The sequence below is a fragment of the Periplaneta americana genome, chromosome 6 (assembly GCF_040183065.1).
Source record: "Periplaneta americana isolate PAMFEO1 chromosome 6, P.americana_PAMFEO1_priV1, whole genome shotgun sequence".
Taxonomy (NCBI): Eukaryota; Metazoa; Arthropoda; class Insecta; order Blattodea; family Blattidae; genus Periplaneta; species Periplaneta americana.
In genome coordinates, this window is record NC_091122.1 from 105,016,491 (window position 1) to 105,039,590 (window position 23,100).

At 36.2% G+C, this 23,100-nt stretch overlaps 2 protein-coding genes across 2 annotated transcripts in view; one reads left to right on the forward strand and one right to left on the reverse strand.

Annotated features, from left to right (window-relative positions):
* Positions 1 to 318: 318 nt before the first annotated feature.
* The window catches only part of wgn (Tumor necrosis factor receptor superfamily member wengen), a 123,519-nt gene continuing 100,737 nt past the window's right edge, over positions 319 to 23,100 (reverse strand). Inside the window, exons 3-4 of the mRNA XM_069828685.1 lie at positions 21,360 to 21,479; positions 319 to 5,139 (exon numbers count right to left, since the gene is read on the reverse strand). Coding sequence (XP_069684786.1) covers positions 5,057 to 5,139; positions 21,360 to 21,479 — 203 coding nt within the window. The 3' untranslated portion in view covers positions 319 to 5,056. The remainder of the gene's footprint in view (positions 5,140 to 21,359; positions 21,480 to 23,100) is intronic.
* Positions 14,012 to 16,171, forward strand: LOC138702141 (uncharacterized). The gene is made up of 2 exons (XM_069829749.1): positions 14,012 to 14,420; positions 14,691 to 16,171. Exons 1-2 carry the CDS (start codon positions 14,123 to 14,125, stop codon positions 16,169 to 16,171), a joined length of 1,779 nt encoding a protein of 592 aa, XP_069685850.1. The 5' UTR covers positions 14,012 to 14,122.

The window sequence follows — 23,100 nt, forward strand, 5'->3', positions numbered from 1 at the left end:
GTTGTTTAATTCTATAACATAATCTTACATTTCTCACTTTTACCGATAAACATGTTTCTTTCTTCTAAAAAAAAAATAAGGCGTTATTACCTTCACTGCACGTAATAGAGGCAGTATGGATCATACTTTTATTTACTTGTATTGTTGCAAAATCTTGACACAATTACAACTTTTTAAACGTACATTCCATAGGAAAGACTACAAATGGTCAATATCTAAAAGATCAATATTATTATCCGTAGCTATTTCTGGTCAGTTGTAACCCATTTTTTTGAATTGGAGTTAATACCTGCACTTACCCTAATATAATCGAGGAAAAAAAAAAAAAAAAAAAAAGACGCAATAGAATTTTCTCCGTTTTCGAGAGTCTGTTGTTATAAACACTTAAAATCATGTAATGAATATGATTTTTGCGCGATCGTATTTGTTTTTAGTATTTTTGTACAGAAAATATAAATTTTATTGTACGATTGTACTTTGCGGTGCAAAATATAAAATGTTAATTTGTTTCTTAAATAATTAATATTGTAAGAGGGCTTTGCGTGTTGTAACGATATTGCGTATGTTGCTCTTTTATCGCGTAAATAAAGTTGTCGATATTTCCTGTTTGTTTTTAAATTCTCTTCTCATTATAAAGCAATAACAGTAATGCCATTTTTATTCCTATAGAAACAAGGCAATGTTTTTCGAAATAGACATTTGGATACTCCACCGTGTCCTGAAACTTGGCATTTTCAACGTTTCGGAACTACATACAGCAGTGGTCGTTAGCACTCGCTGAAATGTGCAAAGGGTAAGCGGAGCCGTCCCGTGTGCCCCATCGTGCAGCAGGAAGAGGTAGAGGTAGAGGTAGAGAGCATACCCGCTAGCAGCTACGAGTGTACCATGATGCACTGTGTTTTCCGCGGGTAAGAGATGCTAGCCCCAGGGTGCTCTATGCTGACGACCGCTGACATACAGGTTCCATCACCGGGGCATAGATATGACCAGGTCGCCTACTCGGTCGGCTCGTTACGTCTGGTTACTCAAGCCAACCTGCGACTGGAGTAGTAAGAAGTAACAAGCCCAACAGTGTAGGCGACTTGTTTGGTCATACCTATGCCCTGATGGTGAAGATGTAGTTCCAAAACGTTAGAAGTGTCAAGTTCCAGAACATGGTGGAATACCCAAAAGTATATCACATTCACCGTGAAAACCTAAAGACACACAAAGATGATGTTTTGTAAGTTATATCTACTTACTGTACATGGTGTTTGAACAATATCGGGAAGGTTGAGACAAAATACAACCATTCAAAAAAGTTCTGTAGAGTACGTTGTTTGTTTATAACCTCTTAAGTTTTGTTAAACCCGTGTTTATCATCATCATGATCATCATCATGATCATCATCATCATCATCTTATTTTGTTTTGTTGTTTATGTCGTGTATATGTTTGTGTTTGTATATTCGGCACACAAATTTATTATTCACACAAGCAATTTAAATTTGCAACTCAATTTTCAAATGCTGTTGAAGAAGGAAATTTCAACTCATAATAATAAACAGGTTACCACGTGTTGTATCTCTTAGTTTGTTGGCATTAGCTTCTTTAAAGAATCTGACTTTTTAAATGAGAATTATTATACGGACAGCAAAATAAACTAGACACTCATTTGTTTTAATTAATGTTAGTTATGAATACTGCAATCAATTGAATATGTTGGCAATAAAAGAGTAACGATGTCACATACTGATTCGCATGCATAACAGGTTCCATTGCCACTTCCCATACTCGTGACTGATTCTGTCACACTGATTGATTGGTTCCTGTGACCTTGTCTCCAGTCAGTTCAGAAACAGTTCACTGTACATAAAACGCATGGCAAGTCTATGAAGACGAAGATTAAAAAAACACCATTTCCTTTCTCTGCACAATTTTCTTTCTTCTTTTTAAAAACAGAGTCATGTGATTTCTTACTGTAAATAAATCACTATTTTTAGTTTTGCTGTAGACGAAATCCTGTGTGTTTCGACAGTGAAGACAATGACCCATTATGCACGCTTACAGGTACACAGGACAAGGAGTTAAAGCCCTATGCACCTTTCTTCCCATGTTAGACGGCACTCTGCGTTCAGAAATATATCTTTAGTTCTACACATTTTTCAAATAGTCCGATGGACACAACTCAATTTTATTCAATCAATCTTCTGTAAGAGAGCTAATATGGATTGTGCCATGATAACAAACTTCCAGAATATTGCTACACTACTAGCACTGCAACTTCTTCATGTTTTACTTTAACTGGAAAACTGTGAAGATGCATACCAGAAATAAAAAATTAGCTAAATGATTCGAGAAAGCATCAACTTCCATAGTGATTATAGATTTTATAATGTATTTTACCCGTGACTTATCTAAACTGGTCTTTAATTCACCGTTCTTAGCAACCTAAACCATGACTTTATTTACAGTAGTCAATTAAAAATGTTTATGCTCGACCATGCCGAAATGCAGTAATTATACACCTGGTCCTTTAATGCATGTCATTAAAGTACACATATTCATTAAAGATCAGGTTTTCGATTATTCTCGGATATGCAATCGAAAGACAACTAGCAAAACGTCACGCAGAAGGTTATGTTCTGTTACTATAATAATTAGCGTTAATTGTAAATAATATTCAAATAAATTCAATTTGTCATCTCGTTTTTCAATGTCGAATTCAATTTCAAGGTTATATCAAGTTTAACGTTTATCTTGCTAGATTATATCAAGGTAGTCGACATTCGTTGCCCGGAAAAAATCAATATTTTCGCGTCTGCGCACATCTCACAATTTACAAGATTGCACAAGGTCAGTTCGCTCCCCAGTCACATAAGAATAACATGAATACCGGTACTTATGAATAATTTCAAGTTAGAAATATGGTCGAGCATAAAAAGTCGTATGAAACTTGCCTATAATGGTAATTAAGACTCTCGTATGAAAATTATGAAACTCGCTTGCGCTCGTTTCATAAACATCCTCGCCTCTTAATTACTATCATTATAGGCTCGTTGCATAATGTACTATTAACTCACAGTGAATTATATTTTTTAAATCACTCTATCCATGACAACCAACATATCAGAAGCAATAAAATCCATACATTCATTCATTTATAATTTCTTCACAAACACACAAATAACAGATAAGAAAACGAAGACCTACAATTTAAAATTAAACTGAGATATCAATAATGGATAAAATATTTTCCACTCACGGATAAAATCTAATTTTACTGTCTTATACTATAAATTACTATTAATGATGGAACTGATTCGGATTGGAAAACTGTTAATAGGAGTAAGCTTTGATAATAGCTAGGGCTGCCACAAAAAATAAACCAACACCAACACAGTGGGATTCTTGTGAAGTGGGGTTGGCACGACAGGTAAATGTGTTCCAACGGATGTTCGTGCAATAGGTTGAAATTCAAATTCCACGCACGATCTTCTGCCGTTGGATACAATATAACTGGCACTACTGATGAATATATGATTTAATTGTGAGACTTTATGCATGTTAAAAAATAATTGCAAATCTTGTCCAAGTACAAGAGATAGCCTACACAGATTATATGGCGAATTTTCATGAAGTTAAATGCTATGAAGTCATAACATTTCGGAATTTTATTTATGCTATTTACAGGGCCCTTAATATACTGCAGGCCTATATGGCTGCCGTAGCACTGTATCTGATTCCCGGACGACAGATCGATCATCAGCTGATAAAATGCTGCCTACAATGGCGCGGCGGAAGGAAAAATGGATTATAAAATCTGCCTTACAGTAGATGTTACAAGTGTCATCCTTTCGCTCGTATGTACAGTACAAGCTCCATATCGCGAGAATACGTTGTCACTACTCGTCTAAACTCATCAACTGAAATTCTTATTTCATGCTCAATATTAGCTTGGAGTTCCTCAAATGTGTGTGGATTCGTGTAAAACACTGTTTTCCAAACTACTACATAAATAAAAATCCTCTCCTGTCAAATGCTGAAGAAACGGCGTTAAGATAAGTGTTTGCTAGCGATCCGCACAAATTGTCTTACGATAATGTAAAATATTGGACCTATTATTCTTCTTGCACTTATCGCACACCACAAACCCTTTCTCTGATCATATTGGAGGTTTCATGCAAAGTTACTTGTTCTTCGGAAGACCAACTCGTGAGTTCACAAATCCATTTAGAAGAAACCAAGATTCGTCTGAGAAGAAAAGCTGCGGATCAATTTCACCACTCTGAATTGAATTCTGACCCCAAATGCAATAATGCACTCTTTGGACAGGATAATTTTCTCACAAAGCATGAACACGTGTTGATGAGCTTAGACGAGTGAATGATAAACATATTCTCGCGATATCAAGCTTGTATACGAGAGGAAGAACGACACGTTCAACTCTACAGTAAGCCCGGGAGCCAGATCCCGTGCTACGGCAGCCATATAGACTATATTAAGAACCCTGCATTATAAGTTATGAATAGGAATGCTAGTTCGTAATTGTAGATTCCAGTTACTAAAACTGGTAGATTGGGAATGTGGAGTTAAATAATATTGCACAACAATTATTGTAATACATCATAAGATCATTCCAGACGTTCACACAGATAAGAATGTGAATTTAGAACCTCTTAACTGCAAGTCCTGGGCCAATTCACACCTTTACTATACAGTAAAACGTTTATGAATTTTAAGATGATGCAATGAGTTGGGACAATCCTACACGTGCAATCTATAAATTAAGGAGAAGGCACACTTTGATTCCAAAACAAAGGATAAAGCGCCATTTGGCTCCAAAACAATGGTTAAGATACATTTCGGTTCTAAAATAATGTTCACTAGTCAGAAAACTGTCGGTTTCGCTGCATTTCAACAAACCAGGCAAAACTGACTGCACACATTTCCTGTAGAATACAGACTGATGTAGGTCTAAATGTATCGATATTCTCAAATAACGTTGTGAACTTGCCTTGTTTCACTTCTCACTGCAGGAGTAACTCTTCACAAAAACAGAAATGCAAACGAATGCATTAGCCTCTATGGACGTTGGGAACATCACGATCAATGTACACATTACCGGTTCCATTCCCTTCTTCTGACTGTCGTTTACGTGCTAGAAAAAAAAAGTATCAAATTAAATACACTTTCATTACTATATTGAAAGGAGAAGCAAAAATTAAATACGTTACAAGCAGACAGCGTATTTTCGGTCCCTAAACAGCGATAAGACACCACTTCCCTTGGCGTACGGAGGGAGCGTAGCAATCAGTTCAATTACATTCTTGCAACTGACGTACACCTTACGTTCAGTATCAAGACCGAAAATCCTCTATCTGATTAGGCGTATAGGTTCCCACCTTCCGCAATATCACTGCCAGAATTCATTCCTTAAAAGCACTTCTAAGGGCGCTTCGACACCTTGGAAGGGCCGTTGGAATGGATTCTGTGATGCTTGGTCACCTTGGCGGTATGAACTTAGGGCAAGGAGGTAGGGAGCCCCATTGGGTGAGGGGTCACATGCGGCCGGTGGGCTGGTACACCTCATCCTCATTTATCACATAAATTCGGGATGCACAATAGGTCTCAGTATGGCCAACGTGCAAAGGGTCGTCTCTAACCACCCCTAGCCACCGTTACCTAACCTAACCTAATCTGGTTATAAGATATTGGTAAGCATAAACTCTTACAATATTGAAACTGCGTACAACCCAAATTTGTAAAAACAATAAATTATTCACAATTAGTTTGCATAACTAACATACTTATTCTATTAATCTAATTCTGTAGAAAAAAGCGAATTAATATGTAGAATAAACACAGAGAAACAAAATTAGGGACTCGCTTAAATTTTTGTGAGGGAATTTTCTCTCTGCAGAAAAGCATTTCATTAAGACGGTATAAAATATGACCTGTGATATTCGAAAAGCAAAACTCACGTTTAAAAGTTAAAACACTCATCGTAGTCTCTAAAATAAAAGTCAGAGAATCATAGTATGGGAATCACTGATAAAGTATACGAGTGTGATAAGATAATATTATAAAAATCAGCGGAATTTCTTAATCCGTCTTATAGCAGTACAAATTAGTTACGTTGGCATCACTGCAAAGTACGACTCCTTGCACAAAAATCATTCACCCGTGCTGGTTGCTTAAGTTTCTTGAACTCTAGAGCGGAAGAGATCCATTATCAAAAAGTAAATGGACTCGGAAGTTGGTAATTCTTTTGACTTGTCAACAAAGAGACATCACAATGCACTTGCATGCGGGTTTTGTGCTCGTTACCGTTATTGTTAAGAAAATTAATCTCGACTTTTACTGTTCTCTCAATACCAGTATGTTTTCAGACTAACCACCTTAATTTTATTTTTTACGTTCATAATATTGTTACTCTCCAGGTAAAGATTCTCAGCTCACTAACTAGTAACTACTAAATACGAACAAAAAATATAGTACAGAGAAAAATATGTACACAAACGAGCAAAGATGAAAGGATGCAAATAAGCAAGAATGGTGATGGAATGTAAAACAAAGTATTATGGAGGTAACATATTTTGTATTATACGTTTTACAGTATGTGTATCGCAAGAATTTATTTCTCTCATAATATTATTGATATTCTCACTTATAAATTATTTTCTTGAACTAACATTCAAAAGACAGTATAAATAATGTATTGTGCGGCGAAAGAAGAGGATAATCTTTCGTTTACCGCACCGCACATAAAATATTACCATAATTATATTCTTGTAACCCACAAAGTGCGATACCAGAAGTCATTTGTGAATTGTGCAGTTTAAAAATGTAAGTGTGTAATCAATTTTGCGCACATTCACATAAGGTAGATATTCCTGTGTTGTCATAAAATATATATTATATGTGCTATCTGTAATAAAATATTAAAAGGTACATATATATTCAGATTCGAAATTACTCGTAGACTTAAGTTAGGTCTACTTGTTGAATGTTTAGCAGCCAACAGTAGGCCCTAATGGGATCAAATCGTTTATAGTGAGGGTCACATAAGAACAGTTCCTAAACAGAAAATATGGCCGTCTTGTCAGTCTTGCCAACTGTTACCAGATATCACACGATCCTTCGTACTAAATGACTTATTTACTTAACGTACTTTATGTTGGAAGGTTATTCTAAATAAATCAATAATTTGTAACATATCTTCATAGGCAAACTATACAAGAAAGGGATCAACATGTCAAGTATTTTGTCTGGCAATACGAATTTCATTGGTTTGACTAAACAATTGACCCACGAGACCTAACCTAAAAATGTATTTTGTTTGACCACATGAAGTTATTATACTTGGGAAGGTCTATGTTGGCAGAGCTACCTGATGTCTTGGGAAGGGTCAGGGAGGGTGAGTTGAACTAATCCTATGACACAAACACTTGTATAACAGCACTTCCTCTTTCTTTCCTCCCTCTCCCTCACCAGCGCATCTGGAAAGGTTGTCAGTGGTGGATGTTATTACAACTATGTGTTAGCAACATTTTTCAGTGTAGTTTGAGAAGGTGCCTATAATCATTTTATAATTAAAATGTTAGAAGTGTTGTGCTTTATATTAGGTCTATTGTCCTAGTGTTTGTGATTCTTGGTCTATGAACAAGAGGAAAGAAACTGCAGTCTGACGCCAGGGAAATAGTGTGCAATGTACATAAGTTTTTCGTAGAGGAGTATGATGCCTTGAAGGCCGGAAATCCTACAATAAGCGTAGCGAACTGCTGCTGCGTGTGGAGTATCAGAACGCACTGTTTACCGTATCCTAAATGAAAAGAGAGAAGCAGATGAATCAGGATGAAAAGTGTCAACTCCGGGCAAAAAGCGGTCGCAAAGAACTTCCACGAAAACCAATACAGACTCGTTCACTGCGGCCGCCATCAAGAGGCAGATTTACTCCTTGTATAAAGCTGATTTCATTCCGAGTGTGGAAGATATTCGTGATGCTCTCGATAAGTCTGGGTTATTTTCTGGCAGCAAATGGTCGGTATGGGAATTACAAAAAAACTTAATTTCCGTTACGCTAAGAATAACTTCGGACGGAAGCTTCTGCTAGAGAAACCCGACATAATTGCTAAGCGATTCCATTTCTTAAGGAGGATGCGCGACTTAAGAATAACGGCCGCCGTATAGTTTACCTGGACGAAACATGGATAAACATTAATCACACGAAGAGCAAAATTTGGGTTTGTGACGATAGTGACATTCCTCTGAACGTGCCCTTAGGAAAAAGGGGACTATTTATTATTGTGCATGCTGGATCTTCCTCTGAATTTATACCAGGAGCCTATCACAGTTTTAAGTCAAAATCTACCAACGATCCCTATAAGGAAATGAACGCCGTTAATTCCAAATATTGGTTCGAAAACAAACTCCTTCCGAACATTCCACACAACAGCATCATAGTAATGGACAACGCCTCTTACCATTTTGTACAGTTAAATAAAACTCCCACTTCTGCATCTTCTAAATCAGACATGCAGTCTTGGTTACGTCAGAACAACATAGAGTACGACCCAAAGGCGACAAAAATCGTACTGTACGACATAATAAAATTAAATGGTAAGGTACGAACTGGATACCTTAGCTCAAAGTGAACCACACCGACATACCGTAGTACGACTGCCACCATACCACTGCAATTTTAATGTCATTGAGTTCATCTGGGCACAAGTGAAAAATGATGTCGCTAAACACAATGTATCTTTCAAATCCAGTGAAGTTATAAAACTAGTTAAGAAGCGTTGTCCAAGATCACGCCAGAGAATTGGAAAAATGCGTGTGAACATGTTAAAAGGAAAGAGGATTTTTATTGGGAAAGGAATGGAACGATTGACAAGGAGGTGGATCGTTTCGTAATAAGTTTGGACTCTGATAGTGACAACATGAAAGTAGAAGAATCCGCCACTGCATATACAAATAATTTCATGGAGGGTTTCTGTCTCTTGCCACCATCCCCCCGCAGAAGACCGGTCAGCCACGGAGTGAGTGAGAGGTAAGAACTATATCTTTCTCTGTCTAAATTTCTCTGCCAACTAAAGAATTCTATACTATAGTACTAACGCCGAAAACTTACCTGACTATAGTCTTGAATATAACCACAACGCAACACATAAAATAACTAATATGTGTTAATATTAATACTGATATTAATTAATTATTACTATGTTCAAATTTCACTAGTTTCCAGTAATAGGCTCAGAAATTTAGTACAATTTCAATTTCATGGAACTCCAGTACCGACAAATATTGTCGATATTTGTCTCAGCTGCCAACATACTAGTTACAAAATCACTACCATTTGTAGTATTTGTCAGTGTTGAAATTCGAAACGAAGTTGGCAAAAGAAAATTCAACCTGCAAACTAGAAAATCACCACAATCCACTAGCATATATGTAGTAATGGGGGAAAAATGGTTAGGTTTCAACCTTAGAGTATGAAGTAAGTCGACCCGGACTACACTTTGCGAAACTTTTCTGGTTTGTGAAAATAAGGTATTCTTTCCCAAAATGAGTGAGCCTGGATTGTCATGAAATCTTGAATATCTTAAACGATCTGTTTCATTTCCATAGCGTTTGGGTAAACTACATTAATTTTTCACTGAAATTCATGTAGGTTAGCGCTGCTTGTTTGTCATACGAGGTTTCTAACTGGAGGCATAAGCATGTAGATACTCTTTTACAGAAAAGTGAAATCTCCGTTCTATTTCAGAAATGAGTTAGTTACCTTAAATTTGCAAAGTAATTTTGTAACTTACTGTCATTTTGTATTTTTAAAAATAAGTTATAAGGTCATTCTGGGAGATTTCGACACTTTTAAGAAAAGTAGTCATTGCGAGCACTGTTCCTTACAAAAAATGGCTTTTAAGGAACCCTGAGGTTCAGTACCACCCTCACATAAGCCTGCCATCGGTGCCTATTCCGAGCAAGATTAATTCAGTCCCTACCATCATATCCCACCTTCTTCATATCTATTCGCAGCTATCCTCCGTATTTGGAGACCATCTCCTCTATCCGCAATAGCATTCATTGTTCATAGTGAAAAAAATTCGAACTACATTAGATCTGTGTTGACTGTGTTTACAATCTCTGTGTAAGTGGATGTCGTAGCTCCAACATATGTTTAACGTTCACAGAAGACAATAAACACAGTACATGTGAGTTACGCTTCTCTTTTCGGTCCTGAAATACAGTACAAGATACCAGCTTTAGTTTGTTCTACTTTGACTGGACATGCGTGATATTCGTAGATGCACAAATTATTGTATATACATTTGACAGGTTCGTAAAGACGCCAAAATGATTATCCTAAAAAAAAAGTATCTTTGTTTCGGGTTTGCTGTCGTCTTTTGAATAAAGGTGTAACTTGGAGGGATTTCGACACTGTTTTGGGGAGTTATCGACATGTGCCGATTTCGCTTGTGGTCCTTCTTAGATGACCTGGGGGCTGTCTCCATCAAAATTTTTGTGTTTGGTCTTAGAGTTCGCAGTTCTCCCTAGAACTTTTTAGTGCCACTTTGTCTGTTTGTCTGTTTTTCTCTCTGTGTGTCTGCCTGCATGTATGAAACTACTCATCTTCCATTGAACCAATCTTAATTGAACTTTATACACTAATCTGCAATAATATCAGACAAATAGGAAAAGTCACAATTATCGATACAAACATGGTAGATTAATTAGTTCGGCATAGCCTTCGCCTTGATGCTAAAGACTAGCCTGTATGAATTAACAATCAACGACGTAAGAGAATTTACATCCTGACGTACTGCAGGATGACATGTTTGAGAACAATCTGGTTCTAGCCGAAAATTGATGTGAAATTCGCGTTGAAGAAGACATTACCACTCCCCCAAGAATACCACAGACACCATCTCCACAAGGACATTTAAGCTTGCCTAATTCCTGACCTACTGATACTTCCTTTGAAGAACTATCGCCAGTTCTGTTGCTAACACTTCTATCTGGCGGCAAAAGACTAAGAACTGCAAGACTCAGACGTAATAACATCTGAAAACTAATATAGAAAACAGCTGAAAGAGACTAAAAAGCAAAAAGAAGTTACATTTTCACACAGAAGGATCTAAAGCTCGACGTGCAGGTTGAGGCAGCTAGTTCACCAAACAATCTAGACAATAAAAAAACTATTGTAGTGAATATTACTACGATGACAATACTAGAGAACTTTGCGTTCAGTGTGTTGGAGAATACCAAAAATGTTTTCACAAGACATGTGGATACCTATAAATTCACATGTGACCAACGCGAGTGAGAGTATTATAAAATATTTAGGTATATTTCAGAAGCAAAATTTGTTATGTAAATGTTGGGTTTTAAAGTGTTTCCTAGGTTTGTCATACTATGTCGAAATTCCCCCATTACGGGAGATATTTCGGCATCAATTTGTATTTTTTAAAATACAGTGATCTAAAACGATCACATATAAAATAATCACATTAACATCAGATACAGTATGTGAAATGTACGGAAAACATGTCCATATATATTAGGTGAAAAATTAAAATTAAATTAACATAAATTAGCCCCAAAATTAACATTTTCCCTTAGCATGTCGAGAGGCCCTAAACGACCCTATCCATTAGCTTTTGTAAGCATTTTCGGACAAAAAAATCATAAATACAATGAATCTGAACAAATTCAGTCGATTAGCATGTTAGTAAAGCCTTCAAAATAATTTTTTCTTTTAGAATGTTTCATAGAAAGATTTTGTTAATTATGGATTAAAGAAAATGGAGTGTCAAATAGAAAAAAAAAAAAAACGAAAATTTCCGACATATTCTCATCTTTGAGTTCAACAGAGGAGTAAAGAACCATATGTGCGTTTACGGGGAGAACACCATCGAGAAAAGTACGACAATAAAATAGTTTTCCGTTTAAAAGTGAACCATTTTGACATTAATGATTCTCCACGTTCAGGAAGACCGTTTAAACGCTTTATAGGTAATTCACGATTATCCATGTCAATCATCTCGGGAATTGGCCAATATGATGAACTGTGACCAATCAATCATCGTACAACATTTGCATTCAATGGCCAGAGTTAAAAAATTGGAATATGGTCTACCGTACGCGTTTTGAGCGTAAACAACAAAAATCAGCGTGTTACAATTTTTGCTTCTTTGCTTGCTAGTCATAGTTTAGCTCGTCAATAACATGGATCGTTTTCATCCCAGACTATTACTTGTGACGAAAAATAATGCCTTTACATCAACATCAAGAACAGACAGGAATGACTAAGCCATAACAAAAAGGCAACCACGCGTGCAAAAACTCGTGTCACATCTGATGGGACAAAGAAGGCGTCATCTACTATGAATTATTTCCGAATAGCCTATTATTATTGGAATTAGTATAGTATAATATAGTATAGGATATTTATTGTCTTCAATCCCACTATAAGTCATGGTGGCCCTTGACATTCCTGCATTCGGTACCCCCATGACTTTCTTTCATCATTATCCTAATTATTTATATTTCTATCATTATCTATTCTATTCTAAGTATATCTTAATAAATAAGGACTTAATTTAATAATAAAATTTAATACTTAATACAAAATCCACTCTTCGTCATTTGCCTCCGTCATATCATCTCAACTACAGTATTAGGTATAGCTTTTTCCTTCAACTGTATTATTATAATATTTTCATTTAACTCTTTATACTAATAAATGTTGTTTTACTAATATTACTATACTAGTCACATTAAACGTTATTTCCTTTACATTATCACTATTACACTTTCATATTTTGTCTATTATATTTTTTGTCCACTTTCCCAGGATTCATACATTTCTATCATATTCTTAGAATACATAAATGAATAGTTATGATACCAAAGTTTCTAACTTCACCCTTCTTTTGTTTTAGTATTGACATCGGTTTCGCTTTTTCACGACTGTCCTATTTATTCCTCTAACCTACTTGTTTCACACTATTAAACTAAACCATTCATTACACTATATTATTTGTTTTTTTTTTCTCGTCCTTTTCTACACTTCACCAGAAAAAGAAAAAAACATCACTTCTGTCCTTCTAAACACCACTTTTTACTACAGTATTATCTTCCTTCCGCTTCTTCTTCGGCTCCAGTCCAAAATGCTTCGATTTGCAGGCCCTATTTACCACTTCGTCTCTTTCGTTTCTCCCCCATTCTTGTTTACTATGCTACGTCTTACATTTCTACATGACCGTCGCACAGTGGGGTATTTGCATCAAAAAGCTGGCCAAAAGTCGATATTTCAATATTGTCCTACCCCTGAAATTCTTGCTCCCTGACAGAAAGAAATAGTGGGGGAGCGATAAGATAACAGTTTGTGTTTCATCTGCTTCATCATGTGGTCGTCAGCTCAGTCGAAAGTTGAGTGTTTGTGACAGTATACGTGTATCTTATTGACGCTCTGAGCAAGTTGACAAGTTCATTATTGTTTTTCTACGTTTTAAAGAAACAGTGTGGCCTGTTACAGGATGGATCCTTCTCAGCAAGGTATGTACTTCACTTTTGAGGGCTTTTTGTGTTTATATAAAATATATTTACAAAGTTATTGCGGTTAGAAAACCATCTATATTTTCAGTATTTTTTTTACGAACCCAAGTTTTTGTTTAATGATTTAGTGTACTTCAGGGTGAGTCCCGATGTTATTTCCTATGTTATTACAAAGACTAGATCTTTGGGTGTGTAATAGAAAAGAAATTGGCTGCGATCTCGTGCGAATTGCTTATTTTCATACATTTTTGTAACAAATACTAATTTTCAATTTTTTACTCTGTTACAAATATATATATTTTTTCTTTTACTAGGGCCATCTCAAATCAAAATTTTGTCAAGGAAACAATTATATATCATGCAAGAGCAAAAAGAATGTGATATCAACGAAAAATTAGAATATCTCGAAAAATATTTGCTGATGCAAGGAATTACTCAGAGGAACAAATTAAGGCTTTTAAACATTTTCGTATACAAAGGCAGAGTTAAAAAGGAGATGGTTGAGTGCAAATAGAAAAGATAATTTATTCAGGAAAAATAATGAAATCTGGCTTCAAGGGACCTTGGAGTTACCCAAAGCAATGACAACGGCTACGACTGTATTCGGACGGCCACAAAAATCTTTCGGCGACTCTAGTGAAAGAAGTAAAAGAAGGAAGACTCAAGGACTTAGAGAAACAGTAGATACCGAGGAATTGACTTTTGCCACCCAGATGAAGCTGCGAGCTTGTGGAAAACCAGACGCATCAAAAGTTCTTAAGGAAATTACTAAATCTCCTAAGCGAGCGACAAAATACAGGAAGGCGTACTCCAGCAGTCTACAAGAAAAAAGAGGGCAGTTGTCACCTCTACAAGCTCTTTCTATGTTTGTGGAAGCAGGTAATTTACTTTATCACCTGCTATTTATGTCTTATTGTTCCTTAATTATCTGTTCTATTTCCATTGTTGTTGTTGTTGTTGTTGTTAAGTCAACTGTCCAAACACAGGTCTGAACCTCACAGGTGATACCAACAAAGAGGCATAGGGTAGGGTGACCAGTTCATTTCCCCTTCCATTTCATACATCGCTGACTTGGTACATATTACATTAATCAGACTTCAGATGTACACAAACAAATGAAAAATATTTATTTTATATACTTCTTTATAGGTTTATCAAGAAGACAGTACGAGATCGTAAGAGCCAGCGACAAAACGCTTTACCCATGTTACTCCGTGTTGCAGAAAGCTAAGAAAGACTGTTACCCTGTACCTGAATCTTATCAAGTGACAGCTACTTGCGCAGAAATAAATCTGCAAGACTTGTTAAACCACACTGTTGCTCGATTATTGTTATATTTGCAAGAAGTTGTGCAAACTTTGAGTGAAGATGAGTGCAATACATTAGAATTAATAACCAAATGGGGCTGCGACGGATCTCAACAGACTCAATTTAAACAGAAATTTGAAACTGATATAGATTCAGATGCCAATATATTTCAAAGCTCACTAGTACCTTTACAGTTAGTTTGCGGTACAGATATAAAGAAGGTAATATGGAAAAATCCTACACCTTCTTCTCCTCGATATTGTCGACCCATTAAGATTAGATTTGTGAAAGAGTCAGCTGACTTAACTAGAGAAGAAATCGGTTACTTGGAATCAAAAATAGTAACTTTAAATGAAACGAAAATTGAAATAAATGGAAGAAACTTGGTTATAAAACACACACTGATACTAACTATGATCGATGCCAAAATATGCAATGCGGCCACTAATACTACATCTACTATGAAATGTTATATCTGCGGAGCCACATCAAAAGAATTTAACAGTTTATCAAATAGAAGGGAAGCTGATCAAAGCACATTCAAATTTGGATTATCCACCTTGCATGCAAGAATTCGATTATTTGAGAGTCTACTGCACTTGTCTTATAAGTTACCCCTCAAAAAATGGCAACTGAGTACAAAAAATGACAAAGAGATTTATAAACAGAGGAAGACGGACATTCAAAATCAATTTAAGAATAGAATGGGCATTATTGTAGATGTTCCTAAACCTGGGTCTGGAAACAGCAATGATGGAAATACCAGCCGAAGATTTTTTATGGATCCTGCTTTGTCCGCTGAAATAACAGGTATGAATGTTGAACTGATCTATCGATTCAGAGTCATTTTAGAAGTTATATCAAGTGGACATAAAGTTGATACTCTAAAATTCGCTGCTTACACCATGGATACAGCAAAACTATATGTTCAGCTGTATTCATGGCATCCAATGACCCCCACAATGCATAAGATTTTAATTCATGGCCCAACTGTAATTGAAAATGCCCTTTTACCGATTGGACAACTGTCAGAGGAAGCAGCTGAAGCAAGGAATAAGCACTTCCGTTCCTATCGCCAAAATTATGCCAGGAAGTTTTCTAGAGAGTCATGTAACCTAGATATCATAAACAGGCTGCTGCTTAGCTCGGATCCTCTGCTCACAAGCATGAGACCAACCCCAAGGAAGAGAACGAAACCATTTTTAAAGGAAACCACAGAAATGCTACTACCTTCTTTATTTACGATTTCTGCTGATCGAAATGAAGACGATGAATCTGCAAGTGAAGCTGAAGAGTCTTCTGATGAGGAATCTTGGGAATAATCTCATTAATAGAGTATCTAACAAACTGAAAGTGAGCTAAATGTTTAGGTAAACAAAAATTAGTAATAAACTTATATATTCATGACATGGAAAACATCTACATATTTTTAGATCAATATCTTATATACTTCCATAATTACATATATTATATAATTAGTGTTAACTTATTTTCAAAGTACTCGTATACTATTATATATTTATGTCTTTAATCAGAAGAAATTAAATTTTATTTCAGTTGAGTTGTTGCCTTCTGTATAACGAAATAAGATTTACGTAAATAAACTATAATCTTTGCTATAGAGATATAAATTTACCTATATCTGCTGTATGAAGAATATATGTTTTAGACTATTAGGCCTATATTAATTGATTGACTAAGTGTAAAAATTGCAAACATTACATAGCCTAATCATTATAAGATATGTATCATTAAAATGTAACAATTTCGTTTTGATTTTTGGCTTTCATATAATGTAAGTTTATACATGATGCAATAATAGTTTATTTTCACTGCTAATGTATACCTACTCTAATGAAACTACTGATTATTTTTTTGTAATTGTAATTATGTGTATAGGTAGTCATATTAGTCGAAAACCTTGAAGTTGCTGCGATTTAAAATAATAAATAAAGAACTTGGATAAATCAATAAATAGCATAAAACACATTTTGTATTTCTCTCCGAGTGCCATAATCTCCTTATTGCATCCTAATTTAATATATTATCCCAATTAAATGCGATTGGAACACAATAATAATTTTATTATGATAATTAATACTTTTGGCCAACTTTTTGATGCAAATACCCCACTGTGCGTCGGTTTGATTTAATATTATATTAATGTTCTCGAAAGCAGCCGTCTGATCGTTTGCTCAGCTTTGCATCCTTCCCTGACTATCTTGTCCTACTTCCGTAAGTCTCTCTCCGCTGCTTTTCTAGAGTGATTTTCTGGTACTTGCTCTGTTCTTGGACGCAATAATCTTCGAACTCGTTGGAAATTCTTTACTCCAATATTCATGTGATGCTAAGTAAATATTTTTGACAATATTCTAAGTCAAACATTTTCCCATTTACCTTAAGTTTGTTCCTCACTAATACCGCGAATTTCCTTTTAACTCTCGCTTCTTTTAAAAACGGTAGTAACAACTTTCTCTTGTTCCTAGTTTCCCAGCTGTACTCAAGATCGACTTTTACCCTCTTTCCTTTGAGATTTTTCAGGTTATTCAAGATAAATTACTTCATGCTCCCGTTCCTAAATTTGACTAGTGTTGGTCTATTCTTTCCTTTTCCTAGTCTAACTGCTTTTTCAATATGCTCTTCATCTAAATTCAAACCGAAACCCTCACTACATAAAATGCCTTACTACATTATGTGGTCCAACTCCCTTTTCGCGCCGGTCTTCCTTCATGATGAAAATAATTATATTTTTCTTTCTTTGGTAGTCCTCAAGATTTTTTAACCCTAATTCGCAGTTTATAGGCTATTCTCTTGTTGCAGTTACTTAATGTTCTCAGTCTTGACTTCCAGTTCTTTCTTTAACCCAGTTATTGTATGTTTAAGGTAATTTAAGTTCTATTTGAAATCTTACATTATTAACTTAAATCCTCCCTTCATTTCTTCCCGTATCAGTTGTAACAGTGCTCCCTCTGCTCCCTTCGTCGGTCCTAGTTTTAGCTCGACACCATCAATTACAATTAATAGTGACAATATTAATCCTATTGCCCAGATTAGCATATATCATAGCCGAGGAGGCGCTGGGTCTTGAATACTTCACATTTTTTACATTGAATCTTCTGATTCTTGCTCTATGTACACATATGTCCACACCCATTTTGTTTTCTTCACATTCCACAATTTTCTAAATTACTTGATTCTTACTATTGTCACTTATTAATAGTACTAAAACATATATAATATAAGTTTCACTTACGTGAATAAACCTCTACTGCTATGTCAGCGTTTGCACTCGACAGAGCTCTGCTGAACATCACTGTTCCCTTTCGTTGTTGATTGAAGACTGAATGCATGAACAAATAATTTTGCAGCATGATAATGTCCTTCCGCATACTGGTAAAATTACAAAAGCAGTTATTCAAGAACTCGGTTGGGAGGTTATTTCACATCCACATTGCTCTTTTAATCTTGTTCCATAAAGATTTTCATCTTTTCCACTCTCTGTCCAACACTCTCTGTTCGGGAAATCACATTTAATTAACGAAATTGCGATTAAAAATTGGCTTCATGATTTCTTCAACTCCAGACCATCGCATTTCTTCAGGCGTCGGATAAAAAAAAGTTACCAGAAAGTTGGCAGTCGGTAATAAACATTGCAGTCCACACCTGTGGAGTAACGGTTAGCAAGTCTGACCGCGAAGTCAGGTGGCCAGGGTTCGATTTTTCGGTCGGGTCAAGTTACCTGGTTGAGGTTTTTCCGGAGTTTTCCCTCAACCCAATATGAGCAAATGCTGGGTAACTTTCGATGCTGGACTCCGGATTCATTTCACCGACATTATCACCTTCATCTCATTCAGACGCTAAATAACCTAAGATGTTGATAAAGCGTCGTAAAATAACCTACTGTACTTAAAAATAAATAAACATTGCAGGAGAATATATCATTCATTAGTTTATGTATATTTTTGTGTAAAATAAATAATTATGAACTTAATTAAAAACGCTAAACATTTATAAATCATATATTATTTTAATGTACCGAAGTACATAATTTCCATGCAGATATTCTGCGTCATCGTACGATGAAAGAGTAGCGGAACGGAGAAAAATTCTCTCCGGCACTGGGATTTGAACCCGGGTTTTCAGCTCTACATGCTGATGCTTTATTCACTAAGCCACACCGGATTCCCATCCCGGTGTCGGACCGAATCATCTCATTTATAAATCAATCAATTTTTTAGAGAAACATGACAGAACAAACAAACAGGTGCTAACATAAAACTAAATATTCCGTATCAGAGATGCTGAAAAAGTGTATTTCCTACTAAATTTCGAAACCGGTATTTTGCAACATCACGACAATTCGTCTTCGTGCTTCATAAATTAAAATAATAACTCATGGATGTAAAAGGTTATTTATATAAGGGTATAAAGGAATTCAAGAACGGATATCAGCCAAGGGTAAACGTGATCAAGGATGAGAATGGTGACTTGCTTGCAGACTCTCCATCAATCCTAAACAGATGGAAAAACTATTTTGCGCAACTACTAAATGTACATAGGCCAAATAGAAATGATCGGGACGAAATTGAAATACAAACTGCTGAGCCATTTATACCCGAACCCACGCTTTCAGAAGTCGAAATTGCGATAGAAAATCTGAAAAAGTACAAGTCTCCAGGTATCGATCAAATTCCAGCAGAATTAATACAAGAGGGCGGAAGCGCATTATATAGCGAAATTTATAAACTTGTACTTGCTATTTGGGAAAAGGAAATTGTACCAGAACAATGGAAGGAGTCCATAATTGTACCTATTTTTAAAAAGGGGGACAAAACCAACTGTGGTAACTTTCGAGGAATATCACTTTTGTTGACGTCGTACAAAATTTTGTCCAATATTCTTTTGAGAAGATTAACTCCGTACGTAGATGAAATTATTGGGGATCATCAGTGCGGTTTTCGGCGTAATAGATCGACTATTGATCAGATTTTTTGTATTCGACAGATAATGGAGAAAAAATGGGAGTATAAGGGTACAGTACATCAGTTATTCATAGATTTCAAAAAGGCATATGACTCGGTTAAGAGGGAAGTATTATATGATATTCTTATTGAATTTGGTATTCCCAAGAAACTAGTTCGATTAATTAAAACGTGTCTCAGTGAAACATACAGCAGAGTCCGTATAGGTCAGTTTCTATCTGATGCTTTTCCAATTCACTGCGGGCTAAAGCAGGGAGATGCACTATCACCTTTACTTTTTAACTTCGCGCTAGAATATGCCATTAGGAAAGTTCAGGATAACAGGCAGGGTTTGGAATTGAACGGGTTACATCAGCTTCTTGTCTATGCGGATGACGTGAATATATTAGGAGAAAATACACAAACGATTAGGGAAAACACGGAAATTTTATTTGAAGCAAGTAGAGCGATCGGTTTGGAAGTAAATCCCGAAAAGACAAAGTATATGATTATGTCTCGTGACCAGAATATTGTACGAAATGGAAATATAAAAATTGGAGATTTATCCTTCGAAGAGGTGGAAAAATTCAAATATCTTGGAGCAACAGTAACAAATATAAATGACACTCGGGAGGAAATTAAACGCAGAATTAATATGGGAAATGCGTGTTATTATTCGGTTGAGAAGCTCTTATCATCCAGTCTGCTGTCCAAAAATCTGAAAGTTAGAATTTATAAAACAGTTATATTACCGGTTCTTCTGTATGGTTGTGAAACTTGGACTCTCACTCTGAGAGAGGAACATAGGTTCAGGGTGTTTGAGAATAAGGTGCTTAGGAAAATATTTGGGGCTAAGCGGGATGAAGTTACAGGAGAATGGAGAAAGTTACACAACACAGAACTGCACGCATTGTATTCTTCACCTGACATAATTAGGAACATTAAATCCAGACGTTTGAGATGGGCAGGGCATGTAGCACGTATGGGCGAATCCAGAAATGCATATAGAGTGTTAGTTGGGAGACCGGAGGGAAAAAGACCTTTAGGGAGGCCGAGACGTAGATGGGAGGATAATATTAAAATGGATTTGAGGGAGGTGGGGTATGATGATAGAGACTGGATTAATCTTGCTCAGGATAGGGACCGCTGGCGGGCTTATGTGAGGGCGGCAATGAACCTTCGGGTTCCTTAAAAGCCATTTGTAAGTAAGTAAGGATGTAAAAGGTGCTGAAAACATGTACTTCCGTTAAAACTTCAAACCCAAAATTATGAAATCAAAATTTTCTGGACGATCTCTGATTTATTCATTTCAATATGTTCATAATTGTTCAGCATATTGTTCTCTACCTTGTAAATCTGAAAATTCTATAAATTATTTCTCAGACTATGGTTCGCCCATTACTAGAAGTTTTCTGGGTACAGTTTCGCAAAATGCGTTATAAAATATTATTTATAAATTAATTGTGTAAGTAGTTCAATTAAAAAAAGTTAAATACATAATTTATTATATTGACATTTTCTCATAAAGCGAGGGTGAAGGGTAACTTACCAAGAAGCTGCTCCAAGTACACACACTGGTTAGAGTTATCGGTCTGGACGGTGCCTCCGGCCCCATCGGGATGTATTGCTGGTAACAGTAGACTCAGGCGCGTCGACAATTCTCCCACATCTGCAACGAAACGAAGGGGATGTAGCAGCCAGTGTTTCAATCACTCAGAAGAAAAATTTGAAATTAAAAAAATTATGGTTTATTTAACGATGCTCGCAACTGCCGAGGTTTATCAGCGTAGCCGGTGTGCCGGAATTTTGTCCCGCAGGAGTTCTTTTACATACCAGTAAATCCACTGACATGAGCCTGTCCACATTTAAGGATATTTAAATGCTATCGACCTGGGCCGGGATCGAACCCGCAACCTCGAGCAAAGAAGGCCAGCGCTATACCGACTACGCTACCCAGGCCAACCAGAAGAAAATTCATTGAAATTTCCCTTCTTTATATTCTTAACTAATACTTTTCTTCTACAAAATTTACTACACTTTCTTTTCCGAGATGGAGAAAGTCGGCCCATTTATTATTTCCTTTTAGTAGTACTGAGGTTCAGAAAGCAGGGGAGCTCTATAGTACAGCCCTGTCTTCAGCATGCCTCGGGTACATTTATTATATTATATACACATATGACATCCTCTGACTGAGGCTCTGGCTGATATGTACAGTACATCTATCAGGCAGTACATCTCACTTGACGATATGTGTCAGAGGAAAAACAATTGTTTGCATACATCTGAAGTCTCATTAGTGTAACATGTAGCTAATCGGCGAACTGGGAACTGGAAAAGGAACTGGCCACTGTACCCCATTATCTCCTGGATTAGTTGTCTCATGGTGTCACTATCTTCAGACGGTTGACTAGACAAACAATACATACGTCATTATTTTGCGCAATTAATTTTTAATGTGACAGCTAAGTAAGTACTGTCTGTGCCAGTGTACGTTTTCGGAATAATTATATAGCGTGAAATCATTCCATTTTGGAGGAGTCAAGATCTGATTTGTTTATGCATTTTAACATTTCAAGTTGAATACATTTCCGTTTACGATGTTTAAATTATTTTTTAGTATTTCACTGCCCATTTACGTTAATTAAATTTAAGAACCAAAATCTCTACAAAACGGACACCTCTATATTACTGTTAAAAACAATTTTCTGTACGTGTCCGGCCATGCGCCGTTTTACTGTGTGTGTAAGTGGTATCCTTTTCAAGTTCTTATCTTAAAAGTTTGAGGAAGTTTGAGGATTTGTTGTAGAAATATATTACAGCTATATAAGGACTACATTATAGGCCTACATTCTAGTTCGGACGCATGTTCTGAAAATTGTCCCTGTTCTTTTCCAAGTGCAAGTTTACACGCTTTCAAATGTTTCGCGACTTGCTTCTCAGCAATGAAAAAATAATTATGTTTAACATCCGCGTAATTGCCTGTTTTAGGTCGTCAAGCATGTGGGAATTTTCTTTATATACATACTTTTCCGTCTAAACCAGCTACTCAATCGGTGTCCCGGTGTGCGTTGAGAGAATTACGAAAATAGAAAATAATCAATTACGTTTATGTTGCAGATCGTGATGGATTATAGCAGACATGCCAGAAATGAGACACTAAATGTGCATTTATATGCGCAGATCGTCGGTCTGTGCAGACTGCATCATTCAAGCGTTGCTCTCACTAGTTCTTAACTGGAGGGCTGTACAATAATCTATTCTGCACTTCTAGTATTGGATTAAATAGGCAT

What these genes read in the sequence shown, in the direction of transcription:
- LOC138702141 (XM_069829749.1), top strand. Translation starts at nt 14,123, where the DNA reads ATGACAACGGCTACGACTGTATTCGGACGGCCACAAAAATCTTTCGGC. An exon ending in TTCTATGTTTGTGGAAGCAG is followed by an intron (nt 14,421 to 14,690) that starts GTAATTTACTTT and finishes ACTTCTTTATAG; the next exon opens with GTTTATCAAGAAGACAGTAC.